This window comes from Ambystoma mexicanum, chromosome 2p (assembly GCF_040938575.1).
Source record: "Ambystoma mexicanum isolate Mex_15411 chromosome 2p, UKY_AmexF1_1, whole genome shotgun sequence".
Lineage (NCBI taxonomy): Eukaryota > Metazoa > Chordata > Amphibia > Caudata > Ambystomatidae > Ambystoma > Ambystoma mexicanum.
This window is the reverse complement of record NC_090923.1, coordinates 345,131,867-345,145,173: the sequence shown is the minus strand read 5'-3', so window position 1 is coordinate 345,145,173 and position 13,307 is coordinate 345,131,867. Positions and strand designations below refer to the sequence as shown.

The 13,307-nt window shown below is 47.3% G+C and overlaps 1 protein-coding gene across 1 annotated transcript in view; it reads left to right on the top strand.

Annotated features, from left to right (window-relative positions):
- The window catches only part of DNAH12 (dynein axonemal heavy chain 12), a 3,791,933-nt gene that overhangs the window by 422,993 nt on the left and 3,355,633 nt on the right, over window positions 1-13,307 (top strand). The window contains exon 8 of the mRNA XM_069643677.1: window positions 7,739-7,934. Within this exon, the coding sequence (XP_069499778.1) occupies window positions 7,739-7,934 (196 nt within the window). The remainder of the gene's footprint in view (window positions 1-7,738; window positions 7,935-13,307) is intronic.

Here is a 13,307-nt window from a genome sequence, read left to right as displayed (position 1 = left end):
CTGTTAAACCTACTGGGGAGTCAGGAATGTTTCTTCTTGTGCGTACCAGATCTATGGCAAGAAAAAGAGAAATCAAACGGAACCATGACAGTCCTTCACAGCCACCAGGACCCCCACCCTTTTTCCCTCCGCATTAGACTGAAAGACATGCTTTGCCCCTTTTATCCTGATCCAGGTTTTCTCGATTCTTTTTCTCGATTCTTTTTATGTGCGTTGATTGATACAATATAATGTCTGCCTTCTGTTTCCAGGCTTGTCTTTCCAGTTTGGCCCTTTTCATGGGGGTATTCATGACCCTGACGTTCTGTGAAAGCACGGTCACTAGAGCCATGTTTGTTCTATCCACGGCTAGGTTGATGATTGAGCACCTTGTGACGTCCTCGTTCCTTTTTGATGTACTTGTTGTCCTGCTTGTATGCCGTCCCGCAGTTCCATTCCTGTTTGCCCTCCCAATTTTTCCCCCCTAGAATCTGTGAGGTCGGGGCCAGGTTACTACTTGCCCTGGTACGAATTGTCCAGCGCTCCCGGTCCATATTTCCCCTTGTTAACCCTTCGTGGGGAGTCCTAAACCCCACTGTAGATTCCATTTGGGTCTTTCTAACTCCTCTCCCTGGCCTGCTGACGGCCGATCGGGCGAGACCCTCTATTTGTTTATCTCTGGTATTTGAGGCATGATTCACTTGTTCAATTTAAACTCGGGGAGCTTGGTGAACCACGTGTTCTTTTTGGCCCTCCTCTCTCTACCTTTCTTGTGCACCCTCGACCAGCCGTCCTGCTGGTTCGGGCCCCGGATCTTCCTCTGGGGCTTAGGTTGAGTAGCCTCCAGTCCGCTCGATATTCCCAGAATCTTTTCACCTTCTTCACAGGTAGTGATTGTTAAGCAGAATCCTGTGCAGTGCCCTTAGGGACCACCACACACAATTAAGACTACAGGTGGCAATACAAGTTTTACCTTTGGTACAAGCCTGTAATACTATGTTAAAGTGGTAACAGTAGCTGAGCAGCCAGGCTTATCTCAAGAGTATATGAGCAGTAGCAGAGATTACACAAAGGGACCACAATTACTGTGAATCAAGCAAACACTGACTCAAGGTTTCAGGTAAAAGATATTTTATTTTTAAATGTTTTTATTGGCATTTATGTATGCATGTACAGTGAAGCATCAAGAACATGGTGAGGGTGAGTCACCTAAAGTATAACATATATGCAATTTGAGCTTGGTAAGGGTGGGCAACTTAACAAATAACAAAAGTAACATACATTTATTTTTAAACCATTTGTTATAAACACGACGCTTCTATTAATTCGAAAACCACGCGTAAAATACACTACAACTAACCAATTTACTTTGTACGGTATACTTCAAGGTAAGTACCCTGTGTTTAAGCGGACCGGTGTTATGAAACCAAAGACGTTACCGGGAATACACTTGCGATCACTTTTTGACAGTAATGACAGTTCGGTCTTACTAAAGAAACGCGTATCCGCGGCAAGAAATGTTACCGGGGCAAAAACACACTTAGCACCTGAGATACCCAGAGAGAGTTGGGGGCAAAAATCATAGGCAATACTTTTGTCAAGGCAGACAGAATCAGAGAACACTCTTAGACAGAAATTCAAAAGTCAATAGGCCGGAGCCAGTGTCACGTGGAACCGGGTTCCTGTTGTCGAGGATCACACAGTCAGATAGTTCATGATTCAGCGTAGCCAGGAGTACTTAGATATTGTCAACAGAGTAAGCAAAAGTTATAAGAAGGAGGGAAGACAAGGGCAAGCCTCGGAGGCGAAGAAAAGGGATTCACCCAAATTCTTTGAGCAGAGCACAGTACCTTATTCAAGCAAGAAGCTGGTGCCACGGCAGTTGTTCCTGGTAGTTTCCTGCAGACCCTCGGTTCCTGGAGCTTCGACCCGAAGGAGGACGTCTGGAGGGGTCTGCACCACACAGGGATGAAGCCGGCAGCAGCAACAGTGAATAAAAGGTGCGCTCCTTAAAAACAGGAGAGGCTCTTCAGGTGGCTATCCGGACCACTACAGCAGGGTGCAGCGATTTCGACCACGCAGAGGATCCTCTGTCTGTAGAAGATGAGCTGGTTATCCCCACCAAGCTCAAGGGAAGAAGACTCCGGACTGGATCTTCTCTGGTCGTCGAAGGGTAGATAGCTCAGGACTGCAGCAGGGCTTCACTGGGACGGGATAGTTGCAGCATTCGACTTCTTCTCCGCTTCTCTTCGGTTCCTTGTAGTTCCAGTGACGACTCTGACTTCTAGCCCAAGAGACCTGCCTTTTATGTGAAAATCCCCCATTCACCCAGCCTGGCTGTCAATCACCCAGCAGGGGGGTTGTCCGGCCCGGACAACTACCTTAGCCAATCATGGCAAAGTGGGATTTGGGTTTCCTAGGATACCCTGTGCAGGGGGTGACTACACCCCTTCCTCACATTCAGCCCACCTAGACACCCAGGCGCCTAGAGGAGGGCTTCTTGGCAGAAGCCCGCCAAAAGACACTGAACAAAGAAGGCAAACCTGGTTTGCCGCGCAAAGTAAAACACAAGAAGGACTTTAACAAAAAGAAATGGCGAATAAACCCGACCGGGGCCAAAAGAAAAAGTATTTGGTCAAGCGGGTTTAAGATCGAGGCTAATATAAAAGCCTAAAACAATACCACGTTTATATAGTTTAATCGCGGTAGGAAAGTTAGGGTAGATGCCACTGCCACCAGCCAAGTCTAACTGTTAAAAGAGCGAAACAATGCTCTAGGAGGTACAGATAAAAAGGGCTAAGGATTAACCCTTTCCAGTACTGCATGTAAGATGGGGTGCACTGGATCTGTGGTTAAATGACTGAGTAAAGTTAATGGCAACTTTACCCTTTTCTGGGGGACAGTAGTCAGCCTAACAAATGAAGTTGGTGGGAAGTCTAAAAGACAACCCTGTGTCACTGCACTGAAGGTGCTGTGTAACGCACAAAAGAAGGGGACTACTGAAGTGGTGTACTCCAGAGTCCACAATCACAAAAACAGCTGAAATACACATGGCAAAACACAGGTAAGAGTGGTTAGAAAGGGTACACTCTTACCAAGTGGAAAACATAAACTCCAGAGATCCAGCAAAGGATCACTAGGTAAGGGAAATTAGCCATTGAATGAGAATTCCCCCTAACAGTGATCCTGTGCTGTACCCCCTCCCAGGTGAACAGGAGGCCGAACAGAAATGTCCACTTGTATTTCACCTGAGCTGATGACAAATGGCAGACCACTGGGTCCATCCTCTGTCTCTTGAGAAGGGTGGACTGAGCTGGGTCCTGGTATATCTGCACCTCCTGGCCATTCACTCTCATCGGGGGGGGGCGGCCTGGCCTTTCAGAGTATCTGTTCCTTCTGTACATAGGATGTTACAGCTACTAGCACATCCCAGTGTCTCGTTCCTGGTTCGGCCGCTCTTTTAGGGCCCACCCTGTGAAGTCTATCTATCCCCACCTTTGGTCCATATCATCAGCCAAGACCTCGGTGAACAATTGCGTCACCGTCGCCATCAGGTCTGCATCTTCTATAGACTCCGGCAGATTTTTTATCCTAATGTTAGATCTCCTCGACCTGTTTTCCAGATCCTCGCACTGCTGCTCCAGGTACATGGTTGTCTGGGCTATCCTTTCCAGAGTTTCATCCGATTTTAGAGAGTCTTCCTCTACCTGCTGAAGTTTTCTCTCCACTGTATCCGTCCTCTCCTCCAATTTGGCTACATCCTGCTTGATTTTCTGAATAGTCTGTTTCATTTCACCCCTCAGGATTTTGAATTGTTCTTGTACAGAGCTGATTAATTGTGACTGAAGCTCTTTGAAGCAGGCCTGTATGTCCTCTTTACTCATCACGCCCCCCTCCATGTTGTTTTGAGATGAGTTGTGGCTGAACGGGGAGATCTCTTCCAACTTGGAAGTAAAGTCTTCTTGCGCACCCCAGAGCTGCCTTTAGTTGCTGCCCTGTTTTCTCTGCAGGGTGGGAGGGGACTGCACCGTAGTCTTCGCCCTTGATTTAGACATTAATGCACCATACAAAACCAGGTAGGGCTAAGTTGTGGGGGGTGCTGAGGGGCTGAGCGAAAATTATGTAGAGGATTCTTAGTTATAGCTTAGGCAGTTCGTTTAGGAGGCAGCTTGTACCGTGGGAAGGTCTATTCAGAGAGCTCACTGTGCAGATTGTGGTCTTTCTCAAGGATTCAGTATGTTTGCTCCAGGAAGTGGCGCCTTTGCATAATAGCCACTGGGTGTGGCCCTGGCGTTAAAACAAGGACGGAGCCCCTGGCTTTATGATATGAGGGAAGTCCTGCTATGTGGTTGCCAGCCGACGTTCTGTAGATATAAGGATCCCCTCCCCTCCGAGAAGCCTTGTTGCCAACACGTGCAAAGTGTGCTCTCTCACCTGTTGTGTGAAGGGTCTGTCAGGCCGCTGTGGGGATAGCCTTGAGGGTTTGTGCCCGTCTCCTGGGGGCTGATGGCGGTGCACGCGGGCGCCCGGATGTGGACCGCCACGGATCCAGGTGGTAAATGAGTCCGTACCTCTGGTGTGTCGGTTTGCCCTGCGTAGGTCTTCATCCTAGGCCATTGACTATGAATATGGCGCCTTTTAATAGTCGTCGTTGACTGTGGCCGGGGCTGTAGGTGCAGGAGAGTCCCCCTGATTTTACGATGTGGGGGCAACCCCGATGTGTGGCTGCTTGTCGTCTCTTAATGGACAGGAAGAATCCCCCTCGGGGAGGCCTCACTGCTGGCTCATGCGGAATGGAATACGTTCCCACCTGTTGTATGTAGAGACGGTCGGGCCACTGCAGAAATGTCCTCAAGGGCATGCGCCCGTTCCTGGGGCTGATAGCAGTGGAGACTCTGTGCCTCTGTTACGGTGCTTTTCCCCACGCAGCTCTTTCCACGGAGCCATCGGGTGCCCTGCTCAAGTACGCAGCCCCAGTGCTGTCGGGGGCCGCATGCTTCCGTTTCAGCACACTCCGGGTCTTTCAGTGTGTCTCCCTGCGTGGGAAGGTGGCGTGCGGGGGAGGGGGGAGTGGGCTCGCCAGCCCCCAGAGCGACTCCACCGCGACAAGGTGGTTTCGCACAATGGTAAGTATGGGCACCTCGGCCAGGGGGGAAGCCGACCATGGAGTGAGGTGAACCCCGGTCCGGCAATCCAACGGCGTCCTGTCCTGCTCACATGCCGGGGCCCCCCACTTGGGCGACCCCCGCAGTACAGCCCGGGCGCTCACGCTCTCGACTTCCAGCTCCGTCTTGTGTTGCCCACACACAGGGGTCCCAACGTGGCAATTCTCGCTGCACGGCCCGGGCGCACACTCTAGCGGCTTCCATCTCAATGAGTCTCCGCCGCAGGCTGTGCACGGGTGTCCCCTGCTGCGAACTCCCAGTTGCCCGGGCTTCCCCGTTCAATTCAGCGCTTTGGAGGTGCACAGTGCTTCGTCCTCCCTTCCGCTATTGGCACACCAACCAGTTTCACGATATTTGGTCACAGACTCGCCCGATACGCATAATTAATGGGCTTGTGTGGCACGGCCCGGAGGAGAGGGACAGTCGGACGCGTCCTCCTACACCAGCCGCCATCTTGGAATCCTAAAAGAAGTTAATTAAGTCATATATTTTAATATAAAAATGTTGCGCCATCAATAGTGTTTAACACAAGTCGCTAATGTGCTTAACTAATAATTAGACAATCTCTCAATCAATTGCAGTCCATGTAAAAAACCATAACAGCAATTCTCATTGAGATCACTTTTCCAAAGAAAATAAATTGCCATAATATAAAAAGTTTGGTGTAATTTCTTTAAAATCTTGCAACTGTTTTTTCATATATCGAATACGAGTTTGTTTAAACATATGACAATCAATTAGCAAATGCCGTAAAGTTTCTTTCTGATTAGAAATGTTACAGAATCAACAAACATTCTCTTGTTTCCCAATTATTCTGTGCCTTGCTTGTATATCTTTCGTAAGCCATAGGTTAAACGTCAAACGTAAAAAGGCTGATTTATGCGCTGGAGATACACTTGTTCATATATGATTCCACCATATTATACTTTTTATCTTGAAAAGGATTGTCTCTAAAATCTTGATAAATTCTGACATTTTTCTCTTGTTTTAATCCAATCTTGTGGAAAAATGTTGACCTTAGCTCGACCAGGATTTTTCAACAATAATTGTAATGAGATGTCCGCTTCAGCTAATGTGTGGAGCACTGTGTTTTTCCCTTTATTCATAAAGACATGTTTTGTGGAAAACATGTACCTTGATAAAATGATCAGGAGCATTTTTGATTTTGCCGCTGACAGACATTTTCAGAAAAGAGCACTCAATGCCACAAGTCCCTTACATATAAAGATATGAGACACAGTTCATAACTCACCCAAACAATAGGAACACCTTTGGCAGATTAAGAATTTGCTGCCAAGATGTACCTTCAACCTTTGTCACACAGTTTCTGGTAAGATTGTCTTGGTTTCTGAGCCATATAACCGTAAGGGAGTGACCTTTTGATGATAATACGTCAATGCTGGAGTTATTGAAAATTTACCATATTTTGCTTGTTTAGCAATTGTTTGTGAAATAGCTGTGGTTAATTTTCTCTCCAAACTCAGCAAATCAAATTTGCCATAATTCTGGTGACTGAAAACAACACCCAAGTATTTATATTGATGAACAAGCTCTAATTCAGTGTTTTGCAAAGACCAGGTTGATGTTTTCTTAAATTATGTCTTGCCACTGCAACTCACTACCTTTTTGTTTTTTCAAAGTTTATGGTTAATAAATGTTTTTGAACATAGGTTGCCAGTGCATTTAATGATCTCTGCAAGCCCTGTGGTGTCTTAGACAACAGGACCAGTTCGTCCGCCTATAGCAATGCTGGGATCTGTTGGGAGCCTATTTTCGGGGCATCAGTAATGATGTCCTGGAACGAATCTCCCATATCAGAAACAAGAAGTTAGAGGGCGCAAGGATACACCCTTTGTGTCAATCAAAGTGGTTGAGTCACCTTCCAACGTCAGTCTAACCTGTACTTTGGTGTTACTGTGTAGGGCTTCAATGAGTGAACTGATGCTGGAGGTAAATTTGGTTTACACCCTACATCTCAACTGAAAAAGCATGCCATTCTCAAATTAGCACAAGTTAAGGTAAGTGGTCTTATAAAGCACCCATCTGTAGCACACATCTGCCAATAATATTGGCTTGGATGCAGGTGGCTCTGTAAGAAGAGAAAACAAAACTGTCTGTTATTTGAAAAAAGATTGACACCATGTCCAGCCAATATGAAAAGCGCAACACTTCGGGAAGTGTCGTGCACGTGTTTCTTACAAGTGAGCAGACAAGTAGTTTGGAGCAGGATGGAAGATATCCAAAGCAGATTATCAGTGAATCCAATTTAGGCTTTATCCCACGTATAGAGCTATTGGTTTCAGCTGGGGCACACTAGCAAAACCCATGAGCCAAAACATAAAAATGTGTTTGTAGTCAAAATACATGGGGACTCATTCCGAGTTTGGCGGAGCGATAAATAGGTGATGGTACAGAATTACCACCACTTTTACCGCCCTGCCAAATCCTGAGTTTGGCCTTGAAGTGAAGTAAATCCTCAATTTTATCGCAGAAAAAGCATACATGATATTTACCTTATAAGTACTTTTTCACAGTTTTTGTTGATGTTGCCAGTGGCATACTATTGAATCATGAATGTTTTTATTCAATTACAGGGAAAAAGGACCAATTGAGTGTGAATCCCTGAGAAATAATGTGTCCTTGGCCTGCACAAACGCTGAAGAGAAGCTACGTAACACATGGTACCCAAAGGTCATCAATCTGTTCACAGAGAAGGATTTGTTGCAGGACATTAAAGCAGATAAAATTGACTCTTTCTATGCCTGTGTATCTACGCTCATGTCTAATCAGGTAAAGCTTTTTTATACTCAAGAAATACAAGCAACACATTTTGTTAATTTACTATCTGAGTAGTTTGAGAGCCAATGTAGTGCTGTTTGTTCTTTTTTACAACTCGCTGCCAGATTAACTTCCTTTTTCTGTTAGAAAGCAAAGTGAAGTGTTATTTTTTTTTTTTTTGGTCTTCCCACAACTTTTACCTCTGTTTACTAGCTACGCCCATCGTGATAAAAACAGTATCACAGCTTTAAGAAGGTTTATGTTGCTGACCAGGTATTGATATATGTGCAGTGGTTACATTCCTACCAAACATACAGAAAAATGCGTATAGCAGCCTGGATTTTATAAGTTGGATACATTTAAATTGAATTCCTCTTCAGATTGTACCACACACATTTAATTAAAGGACAAGGAGATTTCATCCCTGTCTATAGAGTCCTAGATCCGCAGACCATAAATCTGCTAGCATCATCACCGCTGAACATTCAACAGAGTCGTTCACTTCACAGCCTGGTCCTTCTGTGATATCCCAAACAAAGGTGCGGCACAACACCAGCATAGATTGGCCTCAGCATAGTCACCACTACATGGCAGGCAGTGTCATCTAGGAAGGTTCCTTGCATAGGAGAACCACAGCTCGCAATCATTTCAGTCCCTGGGGCTGGTGACAACAGAAAATGTTGATTTGGGCAGTTGAGAGGCCATTGAAGTGTATTTTATTTATTTTATTTTTATTTTAGTATTTATATAGCACGCTGCAACCCATGGGCATAGAGGTTAAAAGATAGCGGCCCAGTACAATAAATAAGACAGTTACATCAATTACGGAGGGTTACAATTCTGGTGCAGTAGGCAGAGACAGTCATAAACTGGGCACCGGGGGATGAGCTTAGGCAAAAAGCTCAGTCTTCATGGCTTTACGGAAGGTTGTGTATGATTCGATCATCCTGAGTTGGGAAGGGAGGGTGTTCCAGTGAGTTGCAGCCATCAGGGGCTTGACTGGTGAGTAAGATGATTACACAGTGGTTGCATGTGAGTTGAGAGCAAAGAGAGCCCTCTCCAATCTGTAGCTCAAAGGACCACACATAATGTTTTTTGCAGAATCATAAAGCGGGGAAGGCTTTGCCCAGTATTGAAACCAATCACTGGGCTGCTTCAGCGCCTCGCAACCCGATAGAGCTTGACCCAAAGCTCACAGGGAGTTCAAACGCCATGTTGTCTGACCAGCACCACCTTCTATTTTACCTTCTTTTCATATCTTTGTAGATGAAAATAGATGTCTAACCCCTTAAGAACACAAGCACTTGCTCTCAACTCACATGCAACCACTGTGTAATCATCTTATGATATGGCATTTATAACGCGCCTATACACAAGTGGTTCAAGGCGCGACGAGGCAAGTGGGGGGGAACAAGGGAGGACAGACAACGATCCTACTAGGCTAGGTGTCATTCAGATCGCACAAGTGCATGCGAAGTGGGGGAAAGGAAAAGTGCACGGGGGAAGGGAGAGGGAAAGTGCAGTACATGGGAAAGTGGAATAAATTCGATAAAATAAGACAAATAAAACAGCCAGTTAGTGGCAAGTGCAAGGAAGTGCATACATAAGTGCTGGTAGGGGGACTGAAGGGATACAGAAAAACGCTCCCCAAGTGCAGGGGTTGCCAGGTTACCAGTGCAATTTCAGTCAGGAATTCAGCAAGGGAGTGGAGGAGAGAAAGCAGAAGCAAAGAGGAAGGTTTTGAGGTGTTTCCGGAACCAGAGATGGTTCTCCTCGAGTTTCAGGGAGGCAGGAAGGCTGTTCCAGAGAAAGGCCCCTTCCGAAGAAAGTGATCCGCCACCAACTTGTTGCTTGGAGAAGCGACTGACCCTGAGGGAGTTGGAGGCAGATGAGCGAAGAGCTCGAGAAGGAAGATATTTAGGAAGAGAGAGTTGAAGGTATTGTGGTCCCAGACCCCAGAAGGCATTGTGTACAATGCAGAGGGATTTTGAACTTAATCCTCGCAGCCACTGGGAGCCAGTACAGAGATTTCAGTCCTGGAGGGATACGATCCCTGGGCTTGAGGCCAAGGACAAGTCTCGCAGTCCTGTTCTGGATACATTGCGGAGAGTGGAGGCAGGCAGATTTAGATCGAGGCTGTTACAGTAGTCCAGCTTAGAGAGGACCAGGGCTCTGGAGACAGTGAGCTTCTGGGGGAAGGAGAGGAAACGAAGAATACCTCTAAGGAGGTGCAGCTGGTAGTGTGACTTCTTCTCCCCTCACATCTCTGAGGTCTCTAAGAAGAGTGCAGAGTCGAAGATGACCCCGAGGTTTTAGCCTTGCAGGTGGGAGTGGGAAGAGGGCTAAGAGAGGCCGGCCAGAGAGCTGCAGGGAAGGAGGGAGTGGGTGTGCCGATAAGTAGAATCTCAGCCTTATTGGCATTAAGGCAGAGGTTGTTGGCGGGGCACCAATCCTGGATGGCAGACACAGTCAGAGATGAGGGAGGGAGAGGAGGAGGGGGCCGAGGGTAGCCTGAAAATGAGTATCATCCACAGGTAGAGAAAAAGATGTCGTAGAGGAAGAACCCAAGTTGGACCTGGGAGGGTCGGTCGGAGAGGAAAGAAGTCGGCCACGCCAGAGCCTGACCAGTGATACCCAGGTTATCACAGAGACGGTTGAGCAGGATGGCATGGTTGACAGTGTCAAAGGCAGAAGAGAGATCAAGCAAGATAGGAACGCAAGGGGTGTTAGAGTCGAGGCTGGTGAGCAAGTCTTCACGGATGTTCAGGAGAGCAGTTTCCGTGCTTCTGGCAGCTCTGAAGCCAGACTGATTGTCATGAAGACAACCAACAGATTCAGTATAGAGATTGAGCTGGGAGATGGCCAGTTTCTCCAGGAACTTGTCCAGGAAGGGAGTGATGGAGATTGGGCGATAGTTAGCCGGGCAGGAGGGGTCGGCAGAGGGTTTCTTAAGAAGAGGGTGCACAAGGGAGTGCTTCAGGGTGGAAGGGAAGACTCCGGTGGCGAAGGAGTGATTGCAGAAATCCGCCAGGGCTGGGGAGTCGATGTGATCCTTGATAGTTTTGGAGGAACAGGGGTAAACCTGTTTCAACAAGACTTTCATAGATCGGACTTGTCTAGAAACCTCGTCTCGAGAGAAAAGGGGAAAGGCAGAGAAAGAGGAAGGAGGGGTGGCTGCAGAAGGGCCAGAGGAAGAGCAGGGAATAGCGGGAGGGGGATGAGAGGAGGAGAGTGAGGACAGGATGCCCTGAGTTTTTGAAATGTAGTGAGAAGCCAGTGCTGTGCAGAGGGCCTGCGAACAGACAGGAGAGGTAGAGACTGTGGCAGGATTGGCCAGTTCCTTGCAAATTTTAAAGAGTTCAGCCGAGTTGTTAGATGTGCAGAGACGTGGGCTTGGATATGAGCTCTCTTCTTTGTGAGGACAGAGAGCCGGTATTGCCTCTGCAGGAGGCGGCAGGCCAGTTTGTCAGCTGATGAACTTGAAGCATACCATTTCCTCTCGGCAACCCTACACTTGCGTTTTAGGGTGACGAGGTCTGAGACATACCAGGAGTTAAACTTGGCTTTGGGCTTCAGGTGGATTCTCATGACAGGGGCAAGGATATCCAGAGTATCAGATATAGAAGAGTGGAGCATGGAGAGGGCTGTGTCAGGGTGAGAGTTAGCCAGGGGGGGAGGAGGGGGTGAGAAGGTGGCGGCGAAAGCCTCAACTGAGACACGCTTCATGGGTCGGGCGGCCGAGAAGGTGGGCGGCAGTGACAGAGGTGGCTTGATCTGCGGGGTAGGGAGGGTGATGTGGGAGGATAGGAGAAAGTGGTCACTCCAGGAGAGAGGAGTGGAGAGAGGGACAGAGAGGGAAAGGTCTGAAGAGATCAGAACATCGAGAGTGTGCCCTGCAGAATGGGTCGGGCCAGAGGGGAGAATGGTGAGTGAGAGAGAGTCGCAGAGGTCGCGAAAGAGTTTAGAGGGGGGGACAGGAGGCATCCAGGTGAATGTTGAAGTCTCCAAGAAGGAGGAGTTGAGTGGGTGATGCCAGGAGTGAGGAGGAGAGGTCCGCCCACTCAGAGAGGAAGGAAGAAACCTGACCAGGTGGCCGGTAGATAGTAGCCACAGTAAGGGAATGGCTAGGCGAGAGAGTCTGCAGACGAGACATTCAAAAGAGTAGTAGGCCTGCGTAGGAATGACAGAGGCAGGAATCCACTCGGGGAAGATGAGGGTTACGCCCCCACCAGAGCGGTTGGGCTTGGGCGCGGAGTCACCAGTCAAGCCCCTGATGCGCTAATACACTTCAATAGCCTCTAAACTGCCCAAAACAACATCAAAGGAGTGAAACTAAGGTGTAGAATAGCAGTACTGCGTGGGTCACACTCACGTGGTTGTGCATGTGCTCTTAAACCAGGAGATGCCTGTTTAGGCAGACTGTATTAAACAACGGAAAAAAGTGGCAATTTCCTCCTATCTTAATGGTGGTAATGCTTCCTGCCATGATGGAAACTTCAAATGGGAGAATACATCAATCCAAACAATGACACCATCCACTTGGACAGTACCACATTAAGATCCTAAACTGAAGCTAAATGCTGTATAGGTTGGAAATTGTCAAGAACCTCTCTAAGGAGCTCATCAACCAAGTGATACATCTGACACCAACATCACCTGGTTCACACTCGCTCAAAAAGATAAATCTTTGATCTTATATGGTGCATGGGTCCAAAAGGCCAAACCATGTTCAATCAACACATTTACCAAGATCCTGTCCTCCAAATCCCTGACCAAGTGGTGCCGCTGAAGATCCAGTGTCCTTTATCCCTGATAGTAGTGTTCACAGGAGTGGAGGGCTTTATTGAGGCAACGGTCAGCCAGGAGTTAAATGAAAGTCCCCTGCAGACTAACATGGAAGCCGCTCCGAATGTGATACAGGGCTCTGGGCACTAAGCTTTCAGGAGCCTACCTATATAGTTGATGCCTCTTCTTGGGCCGCAATTCTGGTGAGTTCCCTCTGAGGAAGAGCCCACTTATGATGTTCTTACTATGTTTCACTGTTGACGCACAAGGGTTATGCAATAGGAATTCCTCATGCTGTTTGTGTTTAAATAATTGTCATTTTATTGCTGGTTTCTATGTTCCCTTGCGTTTTCTAGACCCATACTGTGATTTATTTGATGTGGGATTTTCACCAGAGAAATTGAGGTTCCTTAAAAAATTCTATTGCACTATTCTTAAGTTGTTTTTTTCAATACATGGTACATGTGTTACATGTTTTTCGTTACATTCTCATTCAATGTATGATGGCGAAGTGTCACATGTTCTTTACAGTGGAATTAGAAGGAGTATACTCTCTAGGGGTGCTTACCCTCAATGCTAAGGAGCCATATAGTTTTTAAT